General features: G+C 51.0%; 1 protein-coding gene across 1 annotated transcript in view; it reads right to left on the reverse strand.

Annotated features, from left to right (window-relative positions):
• Positions 1-4,623: 4,623 nt before the first annotated feature.
• PLXNA3 (plexin A3) overlaps positions 4,624-24,179 on the reverse strand; it is a 31,526-nt gene continuing 11,970 nt past the window's right edge. The window contains 27 exon segments of the mRNA XM_078147997.1: positions 4,624-6,243; positions 8,002-8,152; positions 8,833-9,045; positions 10,074-10,243; positions 11,053-11,243; positions 11,949-12,045; positions 12,438-12,541; positions 13,155-13,314; positions 13,512-13,658; positions 13,920-13,986; positions 14,281-14,537; positions 14,902-15,044; positions 15,242-15,476; positions 15,591-15,734; positions 15,865-16,104; positions 16,194-16,287; positions 16,527-16,697; positions 17,420-17,556; positions 18,102-18,222; positions 18,550-18,695; positions 18,792-18,982; positions 19,305-19,401; positions 20,051-20,251; positions 21,140-21,254; positions 23,323-23,422; positions 23,508-23,664; positions 23,756-23,879. Of these exon segments, the coding sequence (XP_078004123.1) occupies positions 6,148-6,243; positions 8,002-8,152; positions 8,833-9,045; positions 10,074-10,243; positions 11,053-11,243; positions 11,949-12,045; positions 12,438-12,541; positions 13,155-13,314; positions 13,512-13,658; positions 13,920-13,986; positions 14,281-14,537; positions 14,902-15,044; positions 15,242-15,476; positions 15,591-15,734; positions 15,865-16,104; positions 16,194-16,287; positions 16,527-16,697; positions 17,420-17,556; positions 18,102-18,222; positions 18,550-18,695; positions 18,792-18,982; positions 19,305-19,401; positions 20,051-20,251; positions 21,140-21,254; positions 23,323-23,422; positions 23,508-23,664; positions 23,756-23,879 (4,069 nt within the window). The 3' untranslated portion in view covers positions 4,624-6,147.

A 24,179-nucleotide genomic window follows, 5' to 3' on the forward strand; every position in this document is an offset into this window, starting at 1 on the left:
TGGAATAACCAGGGCAGGAGTCCCAGATCAAAAGGGAATCAGCAGTTCAGTCATTCTAAACCTGTAGAACCTCCCAGCAGGCTCATAGTGACTGAGTCCAGCAGCTGTCTACTGAAACTCCCAACCATGAACAAGTGAACAGACCAAAACTTGGGTCAGGAGCTTACAGAACTCAGGCCAGGAAGGCAGGGAGCAGAACTCATCTCAGATCTCACCACTTTGGGAGCACTAAAAGCTTTTAGGCCCCCATCCCAGAGCTGTGAAAGCAGCAGAAGGATATAAGAGGACAGAAGGCCAGTCCACACATCCTCCCCACACAGAAGTTAGCAGAGCCCAGCACTAATATCAAGTCCAAAGTCAAGAAGCAGGATAAGCAAACAACCATAAAAGACCATAAAGAACTATTACAGTGACAGGGAAGCTCAAGATGCCAAATATAGAAGAGAATAATTTGAAAACATTTTCAAGCAAAACTTGAAAGAAAAATTCAGTGTGGACATGAGTCCACTAAGAATTCCTAGAAGAGGTTGTTTTGCTTTTTTAAGGCAATTGGGGTTAAGTGACTTGCCCAGGGTCACACAGCTAGTAAGTGTCAAGTGTTTGGTCTGAGGTCCGATTTGAACTCAGGTCCTCCTGACTTCAAGGCTGGTGCTCTATCCACTGTGCCACCTAGCTGCCCCCCTAGAGGAGTTAAAGAAGGAATTTTTAAAAAGAGCTAAAATTTGATTTTTAAAAAACTAAATAAAGGAAAAAATGAGGACAAAACCTGAGAGCTGGGGAAGAAAGATATGAAAACATAATTAACAACTTAGAAAAATAAATACAAAATCTTACCAAAGAAAAAACTGTGGAAATTAGAGTCAGCTGTATGGAAGCTCATGACTCCATGAGAAATCAAGAAATAATAAAACAAAGTCAAAAAACTGAAAAAATGGAGGAAAATGTGAATTATCTCATAGGAAAAACAACTGACCTAGAAAACAGATCAAGGAGAGATAATTTAAGAATCATGGGACTACTCAAAGACCATGGACAAAAAAAGAGCCTAGACATCATAAAAATCATAAAAGAAAGCTGACCCGATATGTTAGAACCAGGGAGCAAAGTAGAAATTGAAAAAAAATTCACCAATCACATTCTGAAAGAAACACTAAAATGAAAATTCCAAAGAATACTATATTATATTATAGCCAAGATCCAGAACTCCCAGGCAAGGAAAAAATATGGCAAGCAGCCAGACATAATGAACAGTTCATGGTTAGGATCACACAAGATTATGGAACCACCATCCTAAAGAAGCAGTAAAGTTGGAATATGATATTCCAAGGATCTAGGATTATAATGAAGAATAATCTAGCCAGCAAAACTGAGTATTCTCCTGTGTGGGAAAAAAATGAACCTTTAACAAAATAGAGGACTTCCAAGCATTCCTGATGAAAAGACCTGAACTGAAGAGAAAATTTGACATATAAACATAGGCGTCAGGAGCAGCATAAAAAGGCAAACATAAGGGAGCAATCATAAAGGACCAAATAAGATTAAATTGTTTACATTCTTATATGTTTTGATGAGCTCAAAAAAAGAATGGAATGGTTGAGGAAGAGGAGAGGAGGAAAGGGAAAGGAAGAATGGGAGAAATTATCTTGAATGCACAAAGAGAAGTTCAAACACTTAGGAGGGGGGAAGGGTGACACTTGAACCTATTCTCATCTGAACTGGTTAAAGGAGAGAAGAATTTACATACATACACAGCCGGGTACAGAAATACATCTTACCCAAAGGGAAATTTGGGGGAGAGGGGTTAAGGAAGAGGGGGAAGGAATAAAAGGGAGAATAGATTAAGGGAGGCATTAGTCAGAAGCTAAATAGATTCTTAAAGAGGGGGCAGGGAAAAAAGAGAAGGGATAGATAGCATCATTTTTTTTTTTTTGCAAAATGGCTAATATGGTAACGTTTTTCATGATTTCACATATATAACTGATAATCACATTTCTTGCCTTCCTGATGAGTGGGGGAGGGGTGGAAGGGAGAGAATTTGGAACTAAAATTTTTTAAATGAATGTTAAAAATAAATTAAGAAGATATATGAATAAGTAAATAAATAAAAACCAACCTGGAAAAACTACTATTTTTTATTTGGAATGGCTTTCTGGGAAGAGGAGGGAGAGAGATACTGGGGATAACCATGATGATATATGAAATAGAAGATATCAACAAAAAACATTTTTTAAAAAAGAATGCTCAAAATTACTATTAGAAAAATGCACATTAAAATAACTAAGGTTTCACCTCACACCCATCAGATTTGCTAAATTGACAAAAACAGAAAATGACAAATTCTGGAAGGGCTGTGGGACAAACAGGTTCTTTAGTGCACCGTTGGTGGAGCTGTGAACTTATCTGACCATTCTGGAAAGCAATTTGGAGCTGTGCCTAAAAAAGCTATTAAATTGTGCCTGCCCTTTAACCCAGTAATACCACATGTAGGTCTATGCCCCAAAGAGATCAAAGAAAGAGGAAAAGGACCCATTTGTACAAAAAAAAAATTTATAGCATCTCTTTTCATGGTGGCAAAAAATTTGGAAAGTGAAGCTCGTCATTTGGAGAATAATTGAACAAGTTATGGCATATGTAGGTGGTGGAATACTATTGTGCTATAAGAAATGATGAAAAGGAGATGATTTAAAAAAAAACCTGGAAGACTTTTATGAAGATGCAAAATGAAGTGAGCAGAACCAAAATGATTTCTACAAAGTAACAATATTGCAAAGACTAAGTAGGGGATCTAGATGGTGCCATAGTGGATAGAGTGCAGGGCCTGGAGTCAGGAAGAGTCATTTACATGAAATCAAATCTAGCCTGATCCTTACTAGCTGTGTGACCTTGGGCAAGTCACTTCACCCTGTTTGCCTCAGTTTCCTCATCTGTCAAATGAGCCAGAGAAGGAAATGGCAAACCACTCCAATATCTTTGCCAAGAAAACCTCAAATGGGGTCACAAAGAGTTAGACACGACTGAAACAATCAATCCAATGATCAAATTCCAAAAGATTCATGATGAAACATGCTGCCCATCTCCAGATACAGAGGTCTCAGAGGACAGACCGAAGCATATTTTCCTTTCTTCCCCGCCCCCCCCTTTTTTGGACGTGGCTAATATGGTAATTTGTTTTTTGAATGACACTCCATATTTGTATCAGGTTTTGTTTTTCTTGCCTTCTCAGTGGGTGGGAGAAGGGAGTAGAGAATTCAAAACTGAAAATAAAATTGAATTTTTAAAAATTCAATAACTTTGAAAAAGTCAATTAAAAAAAAAAGACATTCTATCTCTAGACTCCAGGAATTTTCCCTGATTTTTGCTCGTTTGCCTTCCGAGTTCCTTCAAGTCCCAGCTAAAATCCCACCTTCTACAAGAAACATTTCCCCATCCTCTTTAATTCTAGACCCTTTCCCCCTGCTGAGTATCTCCAGTTCATGCTGTCTAGATCCTGTTTGTACATTGTTGTTTACGTAGTCTCCTTTATCAGAGTGAGCTCTTCGGGGGCTGGGACCGTCTTTTGCCTTTTTGTTAATCCCTAGAGCCTGACACATAACAGGTGCTTAATATTTATTGAATGGCTGCTATTTGCTATGTCCTACTGGGCCTGTTGACACTCATTTGCTACCTTCATTTTACTACTGTGCTCAGAAGCTGCTCTTTTAATTTCTGGGATAGTGATGGTGTCTTACTGGCCAAGGTGGTTCCATCTGGAAGTGCTAATAGAGCTTTGCATTTGAAAGCTGTACCGAAGCCACCTCCCAGACTGCAGGATAGAGGCAAATGTTCCACTTCTGAACAGAAGCAGCACCTTCACCAGGCAATTGGTGTGGTCCAGAGTGCAGGCTGCCTGGCTTCCATCAAATCAGGTTGGGAGGTCTCCAGAGTGCAGGGCAGAGGCTGCATTCAGGACTGAAATGGGTCATTACTAGTGGTCTGGCCTTAACAGGAACCTCCCCTGCAAAAAGGAGGGGGCCTCCGTAGTAATAAAACAGGCTTTCAACATGACAGTACTTTATTACTGAAAAAAAAAATTTAAAAAAATTACTCAGGGTAGATCCCACCCTTGAAGGCTCTGTAACAGACCATAGAAATTGAAAGGTAGGGATAAGGGAGACAGTGGTCTTTTAGCATCATGGCACCTCCCACCCCAATGGATGAAGAAGTAACGGACAAAGGTGGCCAATGGCTTTGCAGAATTCCTGAAGCCAGTTCCGCCCCGCCCCGCCTCCCTCCAATTAACTGGCTTCTTCCTTTGCCTCCAGCAGCTTTCTCCTCAACATACCTTTATTAAGCACCTATTGTGTGAGAAGTCCTACCTCTAGTCTGGATTGCTTTCTCTGGACCCAACCCCGGTTAAAAGGGAAGGCCCCTCAATTATTAATCTTAGCCTATCTTATTTGTACCTGGTTTCAGTGGGCCTGTGTCCCCAAAAGCCTCCTAAACATCTTGCTGTAATCCAGGGTCCTCCTTTCTCGCTTGTCCTTCAGGGTCTTATACTAACCCCCAAAGCTGCACCCACAGGTTCCCAGAGGGCATGGATGAAAGGGGCAAAACGCCCCCTAAATTAGCAGGGCTAAAAGCCACTTCTTTTCCAGGCATTTTAATTAGCAAAAGAAAATAATTACAAAATGAAAAAAATAAAAAGCTCATGCGGCTAGGAATGGGGGAGGGTGAATGAGAAGAGAGACAAAGGACGATCAGACTGTGGGGTACACTTATTTACAGGGCAGGCCAGTTGCTTGGCTTTGTACAGAAAATGTCTACACTTTGGGGCAGTGTATAGAATAAATTAAGGAATAAGGCACGGCCTCTATAAGATGACAACCCTCTCTCCCAGCCCAGGTGTTCATGCCTCTCTTTCCCCAGCCACAGATGTGAATATGCAGGGATGTCTAGATATACCACTGTGTGGCTGCATTGGCAGGTTTACGAAGGCAGGTGAAAGGCACTGCCACTGTGAGGGAAAGGTGGCACTGACCCTGGGCCCACAGAAGTGGGGGCAGGGGTCACTGGCTGGGGAGGTGGCACCAGGTAAACCCTTGTTATTGCTTTGCTGGGTGCAGAGAGGAGGATGGCTGCCTGGCAGACTGAGATGTGGGGGAACGGGCTTGTTGAACTATGCTGGCAGAGCTGAGAGGGCCCTTAAAGACCATCTACGAAATCCTTTGATGAGGAAACTGAGGTCCTGAGGGAAAGGACTAGGTCCAAGGTCTTCCCACTCCCATTCCAGGGCTCCTTCCACTGCACCCCAGGTGGAAGGGGAAAGCCTAAAGCCAGGGCCCTTGCTACCACCTTCCAGACTGGTAAGAGGCTATGAAAGCTGCTAGCCCCATGACCACCATACATGTGCACACACACACATATACAAACAGGAGCTCCTGAGGTGACAGTCCCAGGAACAAAGCAAGAGGGGCCAGGAAGGCCTGAGAACAGGTCTAGGAAAAGGGAAGGAATGGGGGCCATGGCCCCTGGCTGAGCATCTCCACAGGGCACAACACTAGCCACCCTCAGGCAGGAAGAATATTTACAGAGATGGGAGGGGGGTGTTAAAATTAAATAAATAGGCCAAGTCAGGGCTTTGTGGGGGGGGGGAGTTATAAATACAGGCTGAGGATAGGTTCTGTTGAACACCTGGGATAGCACACACAAAAGGGGGTAGGGCAGAGATCAGAGCTTAGAGGGAGGTGGGAGAATTGGGGGTCCATCTCTGGGGGTATTGCTGTTGGCTGTGGGGGGCCTGACTGAATAGTGTTGGCTCCCCACCCCCCAAAAAAGAAAGGCACTAAGTAAAGACTCTCCCCTCCATGAGGCCAGAGTTAGACACTGTCCCCCCCCTTTGGTTTCTATGGGGGTGTGTGCGCAGGTCTACCCAGATGTGCCCAGCCTGTCTCCCCCTTCTACCTCTGTTGGGGGGTGAGGGGAGGCCTGTCCATCTGTAGTCTCCCCTGGTGGTAAGTAGAGATAAAGGCCCCCTACCCCCCGGGGGGAGGCAGAGAAGGGCGATGAGCTGTGTCTGTGGGGAGCTGAGAAGGGGGATGGGTTGTGGGGGGAGGAAGCAGAGAGAAGGGAGGGCGGGTTGCTGGGTTCCCCTCCCCAGCCTCTCAGCCCTCAGCTGTTGCTGGACACCAGGCTGATGACCTGCTCCAACTTGAGGCGCAGCTTCTGCTTTCGGCAGCCAACATCTCGGTCCAGGGCAGTGAGGATCTGTGGGCCAGACAAGGCCAGGTGAGGGAAGGCCCAGAAGTAGGTCCAAGCAGCTGCCTTTCTCAAGCAACCCTTCCTTATTTTCCTCTCCAGGGGCTTTCAAAGCCCTACAACCTCCCTGCTGCCTTTGCTCAAAGGAGGCCTCCAATTCTCTGAGGCCCACTCACTTGAGGTCTGGCCCTCCCACTCACTGGAACTCTCTGCTCTTTGCCCGGTAGAGGGGGACTCCTGATCCAAAGCAGTGGCCCCCTTCCTTCTCACTCACTGGCTTCTTTGGGGTGCCTGTGTCACTATTTTCCTCCCCAGCTGCCTTGGGCATGCTCTGCTTTGCTCTCCTCTCCCTACACTCTCTCCCTTTACAATCTTGGCCACCCCTGTGGCATGTGAAGTGCTTTTTATGCATTTTATGCACTCATGTCTGTATTCTGGGTGAACGGGAGTGGAAGTTCCTGGAGCACAGGAACTACTTCACTATTGTCTGTGTCCCCAGCACCCGGCACAGCTAATACGATGTTTATTATATAGTGCTTTAAGGTTTGCAACATGCTTTAATTAAAAAATTAATAAGCCCTTATTAAGCATCTACTGCATGCCAGGCGTTGTTAAGTATTTTTACAAGTATTATTTCATTTGATCTGCCAACAACCCTGCAAGGTAGGTGCTCTTATTTATTCCCATTTTATAGATGAGGCAACTGAGGCAGAGGTGAAGTGACTTGTCCAGGGTCACACAGCTAGTAAATGCTAGAGGTCAGGTTTGAACTCAGACCTTCCTGACTCCAGGCCCAGTGTTCTATCCACTGGACCACCTACCTACCTGTCTCTTGCATTTGCCTGCCTCTTAGCAGGGGCTTAATGAATGCTTACTGAATTGAGCAGACTTGCCTCTGACCTCAAAACCTCCAGCTATGAGATCCCAGTCCCTTCCCTTGTCCCACATTCTCACCTGCCTTCTGGAAATTTCCAAATAAACACACCCTCTTCCCCCAGCCTAACTACCCACTTCTGTGAAGACCATCTCTGTCCTTTGGGCCTGTCAGGCTGGGGCCAGATGGCAGCTGGGCCAAGGAGCATGATATACATTCAAGAAGGAGTACAAAGGCTACCTATGGGGAAGGCCACCTACTCATCCACCCTGGCAGTGTGAGATGAACTGGAGGGGGAGGGTGTGGTGGGGAGGCAAGGTAGGAAGGGCCTCCTCCAACACCCTCGGGAAGAGACCTTGTGGATGGCTGTATCTCCCCTGTCCTGAGCCAGGCGCAACTGCTCTTCTGTGATATCATACACACCTCTCTGATAAAAATACCCCAATGCAACCTTTCTCTTCACTGCTCCCCAGCGTACCCTTCAATCCAGCTATTTGCCAAGTCCTTCCAGTCTCTGCACCTTTCCTGGCCATCCCTCTACCTGGAATGCTTTCCACTTGTCCTGCCCCTTCAAGGCCCCCAGCTTAGAAACACACGCACAGGCCTCCCTATCTATGCCAATCATAAGCCCCTTTGCTACATGCTTTGGTGCTCCTTAAGGCAGGGTCTGGGTTTCACTGATCCTGGGCCACAACTTCAAGCCACCCCATAACCCAGCTTAGGTCCCGCAGGTCCTAAATAAGCAAGTAACAATGAAGATGCAAACACTAGAGTTTCTGAAGAATCCTGAGAACACAGAGCTGGGGCTGAAGGCCTGAAACCTCCTGCTCAAGGAGTAAAGGATGGGGGATGTGGGTTGGGAGGTGGGTAGGGGCAGTGAAGAGTGCCCCAACCTCTTCCCGATATTTGTTGATGTAGAAGTAGAGCTCGCTGAGGGCACTGAGGGTGTTGAAGTCATTGGCGTGGAGGCGGGACTGTTCCACGAGGTAGGCATCCATATCTTGGTCGCTGATTGATGCCATCTTTGAGATATCCCGATAGTACCTGTTAGGTGGAGGTCATAAAGGGAAGGAAAGGGAGATTCCTTGGGAGGTCCCACCATCTCCCTTCCAGAACAGGACAGGGTGGGCAGCAAGGATCTCATTTCCCATCTCTCCATCACTGGAGCCACCGCCCCAGCTGTTCTCCCATACCACCCCTCTCTCCCCTCTGAGAGCCCCCTGTTACAGACAAGGATGCTCTCCAACCCCTCCCACCAGGCCAATATTAGCCTCCATATACCTTTGCTCACACTGTTCTCTGTTCCAACCCTACCCGGATTTTGAGGCCCAGAACAGGCCTTGCTCCTCCCTCTCTATGGTCTCTGCGCCATTCATTTGGTGATTGGTAGATGCTGCTTTGTAATGTTAGGTACACATCTGATCTCAGCTGCACTAGAAATTCCCCAAGCAAGGCCAGGAGTACAAACAGTAGGTGCTCAATAAATGGGAACTGATTCCCTACCTAGCCCATTCTTCTATGCCCTAGACCATTTAAAGACAGGGGGCTGCCCCCTTTCCTGCTCTCCTTCTATAATGAGCTAAAGCAGTATTAACACCTTCCCTGCGTACCCACTGCCCATTCCACTGCTGCCATTAATGGTTCTGGAGGGGAAAGCAGCTGGCAAGCTACTCCTGTCCCTGGTACCCAACTTGTAGCCTCCACAGCTGGACAACAGTGCCCACCTCTCCACCCAGGTCTTGTAGTTGGGGATATCCTTGGCATAGAGGAGCTTGTTGGAAGGTGAATCCTTGCCCAGCCGGTGCTCAGAGGTGGAGCATGAGTCCATGAATGTCTGGGCCACCACCGACAGGCAGGCATCTGTGATACTGTTCTTGTGAATGTCGAACACAAACTGCGGGTTCTTGAGGACGTTCACCCAGAAGCGGAGAGGGAGGCTGTCAGGGATTCCCAAGGACTCCAATGAGGGCAGGGTCTACCCGACTGGCCCTCCTAATCCTCCCACCACATACCTCTCCCCGACTTCCTCCACAGCATTATGGTTTCCCCAGCTGGCTCTTCCAGTTCATGAACTCCTGACTCACCTCTTCATGCTGGGTCCCCCACTAAAGCTTTAGTGCAGATGCCAGGCCAAAGAAGGTATCTCTACGCCTCTCAGCTCTTTTTTGGGGGGAGGGGGAGCAGGGAGGGAGATTAGGTGTTACAGTTCTTTCTAGTGTAGGAGGAGGGCAGGGGGATTAAAAAAATACACTCTTTTCCGGAGCTCTGCCCTCTTCAGGATTTGAGTAACTATGCAGCTGATTTCAAAATGTGCCTTAAAGCCCTTCCTTCAGCTCTGGCTAAGTCAGACTTTTCTCTAGCCCTCACACAAATGCTAGGCTCATTTCCTGCCTCCAAGCCTTTGCTTGTGCCACTCTCCCTCCCTCTTCATCTACTCTGAAAAACCTTCAGGGATAAGTCACGGTATGCTACTAAGAACTGCCAGGTCCATGAATAAAGTAGAGTTGATTTCATTATGGGTGCCCCTGGTTTTAAGCAAACCCAGTATGTGAACACTGGGATTTCTTTAAATAGAAGAGGAGGATGTGGTCTCTGGAAGGCATTCCTGCTGGGTTCAGCCATGTGGCTAATGATCCACAGCAGCTCCTCACTTTACACCAAGTACTTCAGACATTCAGAGAACTTCAACTTACACGTGGCCCTTCCGGGGACACCCTCACTGGGCATAGTGGGGCACACCTGGGAGAGGCAAAGTGGTATGCAGAGATGGAACAAGCCACCAGGTTGCCCTAAGGTCCTTAAGCAAACCCCAGGAGGCTCTGCCATCTCCTGGAACAGTAGTACCAACTGGCAGGTAAAAAGAATTTATAAAAAGAATCCTGTGTTGAGCCTGACTTATATCTGTGCTCTCTCCCAACCACCCCCGGGTAGAACTAGAGGCTAGGCCAGCAGGACGGGCAGATACCAATTGCTTTTCCAAGTGTGTCGCACATCAGGGTCAGCTATCTGCTGCCGGTCTGCCTGCTCATCCAGGAAGTCGAACATGTACTTGATGGCAAGTGGCAAGGCTGAGCCCCGGTGGGCAGTGCTGAACACTGTCTCAAAGAGGTCATCTACAAACTTCTGCAGGGTACCCTGGGGAGAAGAACACAGGATATGTGCCCACAGGGGTGAAAGTACAGGAGGCCCCCGGAGGCCAGGGGCCATGGTGAAGAACCGGAACCTTAAATTTATCTCATCCAAAGCACTTCTTTTCTACAGGAGGAAACAAAGACCCAGACAGGGTTTGTCCAGGGGCAAACAGAGAGTGAATGGCAGTGCCCAAACCGAAGCCAGGGATCCTGGCCACTGTTTCCACTCCATTGTCACTATTTTTGTCCAGTACTACTGAAAAGAGAGCCACCACTGCCAAGTGATGTGCCCACAGACATCCAGAGGCACTACTGAGTCACAGATGTGCGGGGAAGCAGGGCTTTGGATGAAATAACCAGTGAGAAAATCAAATCTGTGCTGAGAATAACCTACCAGAGTCTTTTAGAATGTTATTCTTCTGCCCTAAATTCTCTCTGATAAGACATGAATATACTATTTCTGATGCCTATCCAATTCCTCCTCTGGGAAGGCAGATGACCCTACCCTTGGGAAGGCTCTTTTGGGGGCAACAGCTTTGATGGTTTGACTAGAGGGAATGGCTTCAATCTCAGGCCTGGGGACAGAATGAACTGCTCTGCCCCAAAAAAGAGAAGATCAGTACCAGCTGTTATGGCATCTGAGGAAACTGAGGCCACCAATGAGTACCACTGGCAGGAGGAAGTGAAGGAATCTGAAACTGATAAAATCTCAACCTGTGGAATAAGGGCAGCCCTGGGTGAACACAGCACAGCTGTGGCTTAACTCTTAACCCTGCCCGGTGCCCACCCTACCTCCTGGCAGTGGGGACTGACCTTGGTTGCCAGCAGCCGCGTCAGGTAGATCTCAGATACCATCTTGCTGCCCCGGTCACCCTCCCTATGATCGGCGTGGTCATGGTTTTTGACCAGGTGCCACAGCTTTGTGCCTGTCTCCTGGTCAGGTGTGATCATGGGTGCCCGAGAGCGGAGACTGTCTGGACTACTGGAGGTGCGGAGCAAGCTTTCTGTAGGAGAGTGGGGGAGAAGGGAGGGGCACTGGCATGAGGCGGCGGTGAGTACTTGAGAGTGTGCCAACACACAGATTCAGAGGGGCCCCAATGCCACCTCTTCCCAGGAAAACATGTTTGTGCTGATAGAGACATCTTTGGCTTTGATATCATCTTCCTCTCCAAATCTAGGATGTCCCCAAAATCTTAAGTCTGTTTTTAGCTATTAAAGCTTTTGGGATATGCCATATACTTTCTTTCTCTTAAGAAGAAAAAATCAAAACCAACCCATCACCTGTGTCTGAAAATACATGCGGCCATGCCAGGGTCCCCTCCAGCAGCAAGGCCTTTATCTTAGAAAGGGAGGGAAACAGGCACAGAGTTCTTTCTCCAACACCAGGCCAGCTATGAAGGCCAGTTCCAGGCCCAAATGGAGCTGGCCTTCCCTGAGTAGAGATGCCAGGCCCCAGGGATCTCTTCCTGCTCTGGGCTTCCTGACACGCCTGAGTGACAACTTCGCAGATATATACTCCTGCACAATTAATCTCTCTCTCTCTATCTGTCTGTCTCTCCCTCTCCCTCTCTTTCCCATCTTCCCTCTTCTTGTGACTGAGGCCTCAGCAGCCAAAGGCCAGCTCTGACACTCGACAGCTGGCTGGGGAGAGGAACATCTGACAGAGAGGCCAGGTACAGTGAAGGCCTCCACTGGTGGTCCCTGCTCACCATAGCGGCTGAGGGAACGGGTGAAGGTGAAGGAGTTAGCGATGTTGTAGGCAGACACTTGCTTGGGTACCAGCGCAACTGAGGAGCCATCTGTCACCTGGGAAAGGAGCGAGCACAGTAGGATCACAAACCTAGAGATGGAAGGGCCCTTGGAGGTCACCTAGTTCAACCTCCTTCCTTTTACACAAGAGGAAACTGAGGCCCAGGGAAGGGAAGGGATTTGCCCAAGGTCACATACAAGTAGTAAGGGGCAGAAGTAGGATCTGAACCCATATCCTCTGACCCTTCAAATCTTTCTCCTATAGCAGAGGGGAAGAGGAAGCTAGGGTCATAAAGGGGGGGGGGAAGTGGCAGCGGTGGAGCGGGCTTCCCTACTGAGAACAAAGTACTGAAGGGAGACAGGACAGAGGAAATAAAAGGGGAGGAGGACAAAGGGATGTGCCAAGGCTCACAGAAACATGAAGCCAAGCAGCAAGAAACTCTCCCCACCTGGTAATGTGCCAAGGAGTTGAGTCTCTTCCAGTCGCACTCAATCTTGGTGGTAACATCCTCATCCTGCAGAATGATCCGGGTCACCCGACCCTGACGCCATTCTAGAGGGATGAGGGACACAGCTGAATGGAGGATGGGGAGAGATTGGCCCATGACCCTGGGACACACCTGAGCCCCTCCCAAGCCTGAGGAAGGAAGCCCAGCATCCCAAATCTGAAGGGCCGTCAGAGAGATCAGCAAGGCATAAACACGTGTTTGATAGAAGAGGAAACTAAGGCCACAAAGGGAGAGTGACCCACTCAAGGTCAAACGGTAGAATGGTTAATAAGAATTATTATAATAGCTAATATTAATATAGTGCTTATTATATGCCAGGCACTGCGCTAAGCACTTTACAAATATTTTCTTATTGGTCAAGTATCAGAAGGTAGGTACTCTTATGAGCCCCATTTTACAGAGAAGGAAACTGAGGCAGACAGAGGCTAAATGACTTGCACAGGGTCACACAGCTAGTAAGTGTCTGAGGTCAGATTTGAACTCAGATCTTTCCACGTCTAGGCCTAGCGCTCTCTCCACTCTGGTGCCCCCTAGCCGGCCAAGAGGATCTGCTGACTTTCGGTCCAGGGCTCTCTATATGTGCCTGTGTGCCTGACTGGGGTAGGGCCAGGAGGGGGACAGCAAAGGAGAGCTGGCAATGGCTTTGCCAGAAGCTACCTAAGTCCATGTCATCTGCCTTGGGGCGCTGGGAGTAAGGAATGCCCTTGTACACGGTGTCCAGCAGCTTGTCCTTGGCCTGAGTGATGGTGTCACAGTTGAGAACTTTCACAGGGACCTCTACGTTGCCCTCACTCTCAGGACACACACAGTGCAGGGTCTGGGGAGGAAGGAGGAAGGTGGCAGGAGTGGGCTCAGCCTTCCTTCTCTACCTTTGGGAAGCTGCCCATGACGGTACCTTTCCTTCTATTGCCCCTTCCTTTCCCACCCCCACCCCCCATGCCCCAAAGGGCTCTCCTAGCAGACATGAGGTCTATGTCTCTTCCCTTTCAAGTGGTCAACAGCCTTAGCCCTCACCAGCATCTTGTAGTCAATCTGCTGGCGGATGAGTTTGTCCTCACTCAGGGAATACCGGGCTTCCCCTGTGATGGCGTCGATGGGCCCCTTCTCCATCTGCTGCTTGATGGCACAGAAGAGCATGAAGAGGGGTTCCCCTGCACATTCCTGGTCCAGGGAGAGGCTCAGTGAGCACCACAGGAGACAGCGCAAAGCCTAACTTTCTAGGAACTTCCTGGACTCTTGGGTAAAGGCTCCCACCAGAGCCAGGGGCTCTGCTCAAAGCCTGGGGGGTGGAGGGAGGGAAGCAGGAGCCCAGCTAAGCAGCACAGCTAAAGAAAGGCCCAGGCCTTCTGGGAACCTTCCAGGACAGGGCAAGGCCAGAATCTCCCTTCCCTCAGACCCCTGGGCCTTCAGAGGTTCAATTACCTTTAGGAAGCGGTGCAGCAGGAATGTGAACCAGTTGGTCAACATCTTTTCTGCTACTGATTCTGTCCTAGGAGATTCCATGAGGCAAAGGGAAATGAGGAGAGTTCATTTGTGGGCACATAGAGTCCCCAGCAGAGAGTCACAAACAAGGGCCCCCAGAGATTCCACCCGCCAACACAAAATCCACAAGAGATAAGCTAGAGACCTGAGATGCCAAGATGGCCAGAGACACCCAGACAAAGGTGGAAGAATCCATCCAGACAGTGATCTACAGACAACTGCCCCCATCCTCAAAATGTCTCTGAGGCCCTGAGCGATAGGCAATGGGGGTGAGGGAGCGGGGAGGGCTGCGGGCACCTACCTCCGCAGCAGCAGCTTGGGGTGGTTCTTGCTCTCCAGGTTCTTCTCGATGAGGTCAGCAAGCAGCTGCTTGAGGAGGCCAGTGGCATAGTCCATTCGGCCCTGCAGTGCCACCATGGTGAGGGAGGCCACGTTGCCTCGGTCACGCATTGAGAAGCTCCTCTGGGCCTCCAGGGTGTGGATGAAGGTCAGCACAAAGGCACGACTGTGCAGCAGCTGCCCAAACAGGTGTAGCGCCTTCTCCATGTTGGGAGGGGTCTAAGGAAAATGGCAGGGGAACAGAATGGGAGTGGGAGGCAGACAGGATTAGAGTGGGGAGGGGGGCAGAAGGTGACCAATGGGCAGGATTAGAATGGGGGAAGGGCCAGAAGGGGACCAATGGGCAGGATTGGGGGGGGCGGAATTGGAGTAGAGGGGGCTAGAAGGGGACCAATGGGCAGGATTGGGGGGGCAGAATTGGAGTGGAGGGGGCCAGAAGGGGACCAATGGGCAGGATTGAGGGGGGCAGAATTGGAATGGGGGAAGCAGAACTGGAGTGGAGGGGACCAGAAGGGGACCAATGGGCAGGATTGGGGGTTGGGGGCAGGCAGGATCTCAGTGCTTTGCCCCAGGGATGACTCACATCCAATTCTTTGAGTACAGGGTGCTCTTCAATTCCGGGGAACAACACTCGCATGGCGTAGGTTTTATAATCCAGGAAGGGGATCTTGACCCCATCCATATTATTGGTCAGTTCATTGATATCTGTCTGAAGCTCAGCAAAGGCTAGGGGGAAAAGAAGACAGAAATGCAAAAGGGCCCAAACAGACCCAAACAAGGAGGAGGAGATGGGGCAAGACAAAAGATGGGGCTTGGCTAGAGGACTCCCCCAGCAAATGCCGATCTCTCCGGCCTCGTCTCCCACAGCACTACCCCTCCCTTCACACACAGAAGTACTCTTGGCCTAGCCCTAGGTCTGATACCTTCCTTGCACTCCAGGGCCACGCGAGACTCCAGGTTGTCCATTTGTAACTGCAGCCGCTTGAGGGTTCGGTCAGCATCTCGGGTCTTGCGTTTGTAGGCAATGAGGACAGCCCCAATGGCAAGAAGCAGCAGCCCACCACCTGCTCCGAGGCCAGCCATGGCTGGTAGGGTCAGCGCCCGTTCTGCATAGATGTGCAGTGTCCCTGGCCAGAACTCCAGGCCCCCCACCAGGATCTGCCAATGAAAAGCAAGGTACATGGGACCTAGCTGGACTCCATGGCCCTTCCTTCATGCCTGATAACAATCTGGCTTCTTCCACCCACCCTATCCCCTGCTCCACACCCGCACCATGACAGGCTGCTTGCCAGTCTGGGTCGGCGAATCACAGAGAAGCTGAGTGTCAGAGACAGTGAGTGCACATGGCTGGCCCCCAATCAGCACAGTGTAGTTGAGCCGGGAGCTGCCTGATGCCACTGGAATGAGGTTCTTTCCCTACGGAGACAAAGACAGGCCAGAGTCACATTTGGGTGCCCCAAGTGGGCCCATGCCAGCCCAGTGCCCTGGCTAGCACCCTCTCTGGCTGTTGTCATGCCCTTCCAAGGGCCTGCCGTTCCCCCAACACCTTGAGAATGATATGGGAGCCCGGCTTGATGTCCAAGATGCCAGTGGGGCCAAGGGGCTCAAAGCTGGGATTGGGGTAGTAGGTGAAGGCTGAACGGTCCAGGGTCCGAGTAGCCTGCACATGATCCATTAGGAAGCCAAACTCATCTGGATGCTCTCCTTCAGAGGGTGGGTGAGAATGCCCATAGAAGATGCCCGGGGCCTTGCAGAGCATGACAGTGTCATTGAGCACTCGGCAGGTCTGAGGGGGAGGGAGAAGGAGAAGGTGAGTGGGGAGGGTGGAGGAGAGGGAAAAGAGGGTTTGGGGGGAGGGAGGCACATTCAACTTACATTAATTGTCTCAATGCCACGGTACTTGGCTCGAACTCGCGGCTCCTGGACTGTCAGCAGATGGGTTCCCGTTACAGTGATGGTCGTACTGCCACTATAGTGGGTAGGAAGGGAAGGAAGAGAGCTGAGGCCCCCTGCACAGCCTGCCTAGGCCAACCCAGGCCAATCCCTCACCATGGCACAGGACGAGACTCAGCCAGGAGGCCCAGAGGGCACAGGAAGCCTTGGTCACCCTGCACCAGGCAGTACACATAGCAGAAGCAGGACCCCAAGCTGACTCTCTGGAGCGGCCCATTTGGCCTTGCCTGGCTGGGGAAGAAAAAAGATGCTCACTTAAAGATGCTCCAGGCTGGCTCCAGGAGGGTAATGGTGGGATCCTGAGTGTAAGTGTAGAGCACGGCTGGGGTGGAGATGTTAGCACGGTCAATGCAGACGGTGATGGCAGCTTCGCCAGGGCCCAAGCCTGAGCTGGGGGAGATGCACAGGATTTCCTTGGCACTTCTCCTAAGGACAGATGGATCAGATCAGGGTGAGGGGGACCAGGGCCCCAGCTACCATACAATGCTTTCCCCAACAATCCCCTTGCCCTGTGTTGGGCTCCTTACTTCTGGAGATTCCTCCATCTATATATCCAGCCTCAGTCTCTCTCCTGATAACTGTCCCACATCACCTACTGGACATTCTACCTGAATAACTTCTCAAACTCAACATGTTCCAAACTGAACTCATTCTCCTTCCCCTGTGACCTCCCCTCTTCCCAGATTCCCTATCGCTGCCTAGGGCACCACCATCATCCTCCCAGGCCATCCTAGACTGCTCCCTCTCCCCCTCCCTCACCCTCCCAGGCAAGGAATTGCCAAATTTTCCTCTTTCCAGCCAGCTGGCTCCCATAGTTACACTCTTGTGGCTAGGTCCGGGCCGGCCCTCAGGCCCTGACACACATTCTTTCCTCATCCCCACCTCTTTAGAATTCCACAATTTCTTCTGGGCTCAGCTCAGGTACTCCTGCTACACAAAGCCCTCCCCAATCCTACGCTCATGCCCCTCAAACCCTCCACTGCATTTACTGGCCTGGGCACATGTCGTTTTCCCCACTAAAAACTGTAAATTCTTCTAGGGCAGAAAGTATCTCTCATTTTTATCAGTGCCTGGTGTTTAGCACATTGCCTGGTACTAAAGGCCTGAAGACTGAGTACTGCCCAGGAACAGTATCCTCCCCTGCTCACCTCACAAACTGGCACTCTCTGTTCCTCACAGCCACAGCCACACTGCTGCCTGCATCCAAGTGGCTGCCAGAGATAGTGAGCTGGGTGCCCCCAGAAGCTGGCCCTTGGGTGGGGTTCACTTGGTCAAAAGTTGGGGTCTGCAGCAGAAGGAGAGGTCCTGAGAAAGAAAAGGATCTCCCCTTTTTAGCCAAGCCCACCCCTGAGCCCACCCCAGAAATCACTCCACAGGACCTTTGGGGAAGAGAAAGAAGGAGGGAGGGAAGGAGGGAGAAAGGGGGGAAAGGAAGGATAGAGAGAAGGATGGAGGAAGGAAGGAGGGATTTATTAGATGCCTACTGCGTGCCAGGCACCGTGCTAAACACTTTACAAATATTATCTCATGTGCGCCTCCCAACCACTCTGGGAAGTTAATTCCTATTATATTCCTTATTTGGGGAATGGGGAAACTGAGACAGATAGAGGTGAAGTGACTTCCCCAGGATCACAAAGCTAGTAAGTGTCTGAGGCTAGATCTTCCGGACTCCAGGCCCCAGAGGTCTTTCCATGGTGCCACCTAGCTGCCTTAAGGGGGAGAAGGCAGGGGCCAGGAAAGAAGGCTTCATTCTGGGGAAACCAAGGCAGGGAGGGAGAGTGGCTTGCATGGGTCCCAGGGAGATCTGAATCAACGGGCTGAAGGGCCTACCACGAAGGTGTATAGCTGCTCTGACTGGGTCCGGTAGTCAGCAGAGCAGTCGCCCACACACAGCTCCACAGGCCCTGGCAGAGGGCTGGGCACCAGAGACTCCTCCATCTCACACACTATCCTGGCAAGCAAGAAAGTGCAATGAGTGAGTGGGTGCAAGCACTGAGGTCGCCAGGGCCTGGGAATGAGCAGGAGGAGAAGCTGGCCCTGGCCAAGCACTGCCAGCTCCCTACATTGCTTCAACTTGCCACCCTCTGCCTGCCTTTGCTGGGGGTGGGGGGGGTGGGGGGAGAGGTGAAGCAGAGAGAGAGGAGGGGCCGGGAAGCACGAGTACACATGTGTCTGTGTTCAGAAGAAGAACAAACAGGCTGCTGTGCTGGGGGGGCTTTCAGCTTGAGCGATGGGGGATGGGCCAGGGGAATGGTCTGGGTGCCCACGGCTCGCTTACCGCTCAGCACTAATATATGCAGCAGGGATGGAATTGCAGCGAACGCCTGCTACTCGCACACCAACTTCATGGTATGTCAGGCCTAGGTTCTCCCCCAACACAGTCACCTGCGTGCCCCCTTCCTTGGGGCCCTTCACAGGATAGATCTGTGGGAGATGGGGGCAAAGCAGGGTGTAAGGAGCTCCTCTCCTCACAGCTCCCCTATCCCAAAACAGAAAGAAGGCCCTAGGATATGGGCTCACCTTGGTGATGCGTGGATGGCTGCATCGTGGGTTCCTCTTGCTCGGGTGCATCCAGTTGCCCTTGGGCATAGGACAGTGGGCCCGCAATTGACACTTCTTTTCCGAAATGCACCAGCCACACTCAAAGCGGGGGTCAGCCTTCAGACACAAACCACAGCTCTCCCTCTGGGCCCAGCACTTATACAACAGGGCTGTGGGTAAACGGCCAAAGGGTACGTTAGTGACAGGGTTAGGCTCCAAGAGAGCATCTTAGGGCAAGTTCAGGGGACAAGAGGACATGAGGACAGCAGAGCCCAAAGAAGGAGGGAACTGGGATTCAGGTCCTCACCTTGTTTCGAACAAGCTAGGCGGCCATACCAAGACACGAGTCTTTTCTGGGCCTCAGCCTCCCCCTTTTATCAAATGAAGAGGGAGGTCTAGATGATCTCAAATGCTCCTTCCAACTTTGAGCTTCTGGGGTTCTAGGAGGCCAGGTGCCATAAGGGAGCAAGGAGAAGAAAGAGCTGCTCTCACCTTTGAAGTTGTCTGGCTTGTCGATGTAGAAGTCACCATCCCAGACCACAGAGAAATCTAATGCCACAGCTCCCTGTGCATCTCCCTCATAGGAATACTGAGAGGAGTTACCAGGAAGGCAGGGTCAGTGTTACCATAGGGACAGGGAGCCCAAGCCCACTGGGGGAGAGAGAGGGCTGGACCATTTGGCAGCTCCTCCCTGCCTCCCCCCTCCCCCCGCCCATGACCATGATCACTCCCCTCCCCCACTGATCCAGAAGGCTAAGAGGTTAAGTGAAATAATGGGCAAAGGGGGAGGCTGGACCTCTGGAGAGGAGACCCCAAGATTTCCATGGTAACAGAAGCCTGGGCTGTATCCTGTTACCGAGCAACCTTATTCAACTTCCCATCTCTGTTGGCTATCTTACTTAACATACACACACACACACACACACACACACACACACACAAAATCTCTCTCACACACACACACATACACACACACAAATACACACTCACACACACACACACACACTCTCTCATATGCACACACATACACACACACTCACATACACTCACACACACTCACACACACACCTTAACACTCCGGGGCTGAAGTAGGCAGTCTGACACTATGGCCACCTCCTTGAATCTAGGCTAGTCCTGCCCCACTTGAGGGGGTTTCCATCAGGGCCCCTCCCCACCTCAGTCTCAGGCCAAGGCAACAGCCGATGCCCACCCACCTACCTGCCTGCATCCTCACTCACCGAGGTGTTCTGGCACTGTACGCTGCTGCTGTTGAAGCGGATGGCAGGCACCCTCTGCTGCCTGCCCTGGATGCGGAACACACATTCATAATTCTTCTGCCCTGACTGGGGCTGGGGCAGGTTCTTGGCTCGAAGCGTGAGTGGCTGAACCACACCCACTGGGATCAAGATCTCCCCACTGGGCAGAATCTCTGGGCAGCCCTGTGGAGGAGGAGCATATACATCATTTGGCTTGGTCCCTCCTTCCCCAGCCTCCAGGGGCCATGCCATCCAGAAGAAACAGACACATCTAATCTAATATGTAACACTGGAAGGGGGTGGAGGCATAGAGAAGCCTCTACCTTGAGACCCAGCTGGCCATACTGGTCACTGACCTCCTAGCTGGAGAGTCAGGAGGGCCATGGGCCAAAGCAATGGAGGAAACTGAAGGCCCCTAGGGCCTAATTCCATGAGCTGAGCTGGTTTCCGTACTGGCTTAAATTGATCCCATCCCAGAGAGAGACAAAAGACAAAATGTGGCTCTGGCCACATGCCCCCTGCTCCTTCTGAATACCAGCCAGAACCAATACTTCTTCCCAGCTGCTTTCTCTGCCATGTGCACACACGTGAACACACACAGAGTATCTGAGTAGGGGCCTGGTTTTTTAACCCCAGGCCAAGGACACAGTCAGGTCATACTCTATCATAGCGGATGTCTCTAGCAGGGCCTGGGGGACCCAGGATGATAAGGCTAAGTGCAACCCATCCCTCAGGGCCTAGAAGAAGGACCAAATGACCCCTCACCTCCCAGTGTTTGAATTTACATGCCATGGGGATAACGTCAAGACACAAGGCCAGGCCCAGCTTGACTTGGGGTGGCAGAGGATGCCCAGAGATGTGTGTGTACGCACACTCCCCAAATGCACTCAGAAGCTCTGAGAGAAACCAGAGACATTGCCAACAAAGCCACTTGTTGGAGAAGCTCTTAGATGGTCGGCCCTGATGTGCGGGCAAGGAAGGCCCTATGTAGTTGGGCAATCACATCTACAAGGGAGAGAAAAGGGCATCAGCTACCTCAGGGGGAAAGGCAGCTGTCATCATGCCTCTCACCTCAGTAGTATTCACCCGGCCCTCCTGAAAAGAGCACTCCCTGGCGTTGTCTGTGCACATGTGGCGGTACTTACACCAGTGACAGGGGTAGGGGCTGCTGACACATGACAAACACCTGAATGGAGAGATAAGAAGGTTCAGGAATGGCAAAGCCAAGAGGGGGGCCAAGAGAGAAATTATTTATTCAGTTGGATTACAGGATTCAGAGCTGGCAAGGACCTCAGCGGTCATCTAGCTTTGACCCCTTCATTTGACAGCAGTGGAAAGTGAGGCCCAAGTCATTCAGAGGAGCCAGTTAGAGGCAGGACAAGCAGCCCAGACTCCCAGCTACCAGTTCAGGGCTCTTTACAATCTCAAAAAGGAGGGCAGTGTCCATCAGCCACAGGCAGGTCTGAGGGGTGAAGGGCTCACCTGAATCACTCCCCTGTGGCCCAGATGCTCCCCTAAGTCAATGACCGGCGCAGAGATGGGAAGAGAAGTATCTAAGCCCAAAGGCACCTGAAAGTATTCACACAAGTGGACAGTCCTGGGGGGCAAGAGATAAGGCTTAGGGGCCCAGGGAGGGAGTCCTGCTTCTCTGGGTATACTGTACATTCCTGGGGCTTGCTGCCTAGGAGTCAAAGGATCTCAGAGTTGGAAGGGACCTCAGTGACCCTCCAATTCAAACCATAGCAGAAAAGGAAACCTAACTATGACATCCCTAACAAATATTCATTTAGCCTTTGCTTAAATCAGTCAGGCAAATATCTATTAAGCACCTACTATGTGCCAGGCACATGCTAAGCACTAGCTACTAGCTAGCATTTCTACAGCATTTTAAGGTTAGCAAAGCACATCACAACCATCATTTCATTTGATCCTCACAAAAACTCCAGGAAGTAGGTGCTATTATTATTATCCCTCTTTTATAGGTGAGGAAACTCAAGACTGAGAAAGGCCTCACCTAGAAAGGTCACCCAGCTAGGAAGTGTCTGAGGCTGGAATCCCCCTCAGGTCTTCCTGCCTGCAGGCCCAACACAAAGGTCTCTAAGGAGATGGGCAGTCCACTCTTCCTTAGGAAAGTCCTAATTGTTGAGTTTTTCCTAACAGCAAGTCTAATTGAAGTCAAGGACCATCTAATCAAAACCCTTCATTTTACAGATGAGGAAAGTGAGGCCCAGAGAGAGGGAGGGGCTTGCCCAAGGCAAGGAAGTCCCCTTCATTGCTGGTTCTGCTGTCTGGAGCCAACCAGAACAACGTTGCAACTTCTTCCACATGCCAGTCCTTCAGATGCCTGGAGAGAGCTGAGGCTAGCACCAAGCAACTCCTCCTCTCCCTACAACCTGGATTACCTCAGTGGACATGGTTCAGCTGGGCAGTGCTTTTTCTCTCCTTCAGTCCCTCCTCCCCCACCAAAAGTCAACAAAACTACACTTTCAGGACCCTGGGGACATAGGCCATGAGACTAGGCAGCAGGCCCCTCCTGGTCCTGAAGGCAAATCCCCAGGGAAGAACCAATATGTATCCAAGGGCCCATCCAGCTGATATTCACCCTCCCTCATGCCTCCCCTGTCTGCAGCAGGCAGGGACAGACACCAAGGTTACATAATCTGCCGAGATAAAGAATGAGCATTGGTTTGGGAGTCAATGAACCTGCATGCAAATCCTACTCCTGATGCTTCCAGTCTCTTCTGCTCCCCTGAGCCTCAGCTTCTTCTTCAGTAAAAGTGGCTTCTGAGGCCCCTTCCAGCTCTAGGTCTAAGATCCTATGTGTGTGGCCTCTCTGGGCCTACTTCCTCAACTATAAAATGAGGAGGTTAGAATAGAACAGAGGGGTCAAACACTTTCTAGCGGGGGACCAGATTAAAATGTAACTGGGAAGTGGTTAACAAAAGAAATAAAAATGCAACAGAACATAGATAATGAGAGTCTGTGGTTTTCTAAGTCAGCTGTGTGTCTATAAGAAGCCCATGAGCTGACATGGGCTGGGGTGGGGGGTGTACTGGCTGTACAGCTGAGCTCTCCTGCTCACTGGCACCTGGGCCTTCTCTCTGGGAGTCAGGATTCTTTCCTATCTGTGAAATATGTAACCTACAGGGGAGATGAGGAGTGTGTCACGTAGGGAGGAGCTGGGGCTACTCCTTGAGGGAAAAGGGGCAGAACCCCAGCCTTGGCCCAGCCCTCACTAAGTGGGAAGGACTCACGACTGGAAGGTGCTGCAGTTGTAGAAGACAAAATCAGCCTGGGCAAACTTCAAGCCGGTCTCTTTGGAGTGTAGGTAGAGCTGGACAGTAGAAGTGGCACCTGTGGGCAGAGTGGGGGGGCAGCCAGTAAGCTAGGCAACCTACCCACAAGGATGTAGCCATGGCACCCGCTCATGCCCACTTACCATGCCCACCAGTGATGGCAGGGATGTCTCGCAAGGAGGGGGAGAGGCACTGTAGCTGTCCTGGGGCCAGCAAGGATGCCTCGTTCTCAGCCATGGCCTCAAAGGAACAGCTCACTCCCCCAGTCAGGTCGGGCACATTCTGTACCAACAAAGTTACCTGCGGGGGGCACAACGACACAGGGGGCCAGGGCTCAGAGGGGCCCTATGGCCCAGCCCCCAGGCCCTCATCCCATTGTTTTCTCCCTCACCTGCACCTCAGGCACAGTGACAGACACATTGTTGGGCTGCACTGACACATGGACGCACTCACTGAGCACCTCGGTGAATCGGTGTGGCTCCCAAGCCCGAGGGCACTCCCCCTCCCGGCAGCATCTGAACATCATGCATGTGTACAGTGAGAAGGGGCGGAAACACAGCCTTAGACACCTGGGCCAGGCCAGAGCCAAGCCATACCCCTCTGAGGGCCCTCAGCAATAGGCCTGAGCTAGGCCTCATGCTGGCTGTTCCAATGCCAGCTAGGCCTGCTCTGGGGGGCGGGGGGGAGGGGGGTGCATCACTGGACTGGAGAAATGAACCAAACTCTGGCCTTAGCAGCCTGGGGAGGGAGGAGGTGGAGCTAGAGCACCAAGCAACCACTCATCCTCCAGAGGCCCCAGGAGCAGACAGACGTCA

This window comes from Phascolarctos cinereus, unplaced genomic scaffold, assembly GCF_003287225.1.
Source record: "Phascolarctos cinereus isolate Bilbo 61053 unplaced genomic scaffold, phaCin_HiC Scaffold_8;HRSCAF=390, whole genome shotgun sequence".
In the NCBI taxonomy this organism is placed as follows: domain Eukaryota; kingdom Metazoa; phylum Chordata; class Mammalia; order Diprotodontia; family Phascolarctidae; genus Phascolarctos; species Phascolarctos cinereus.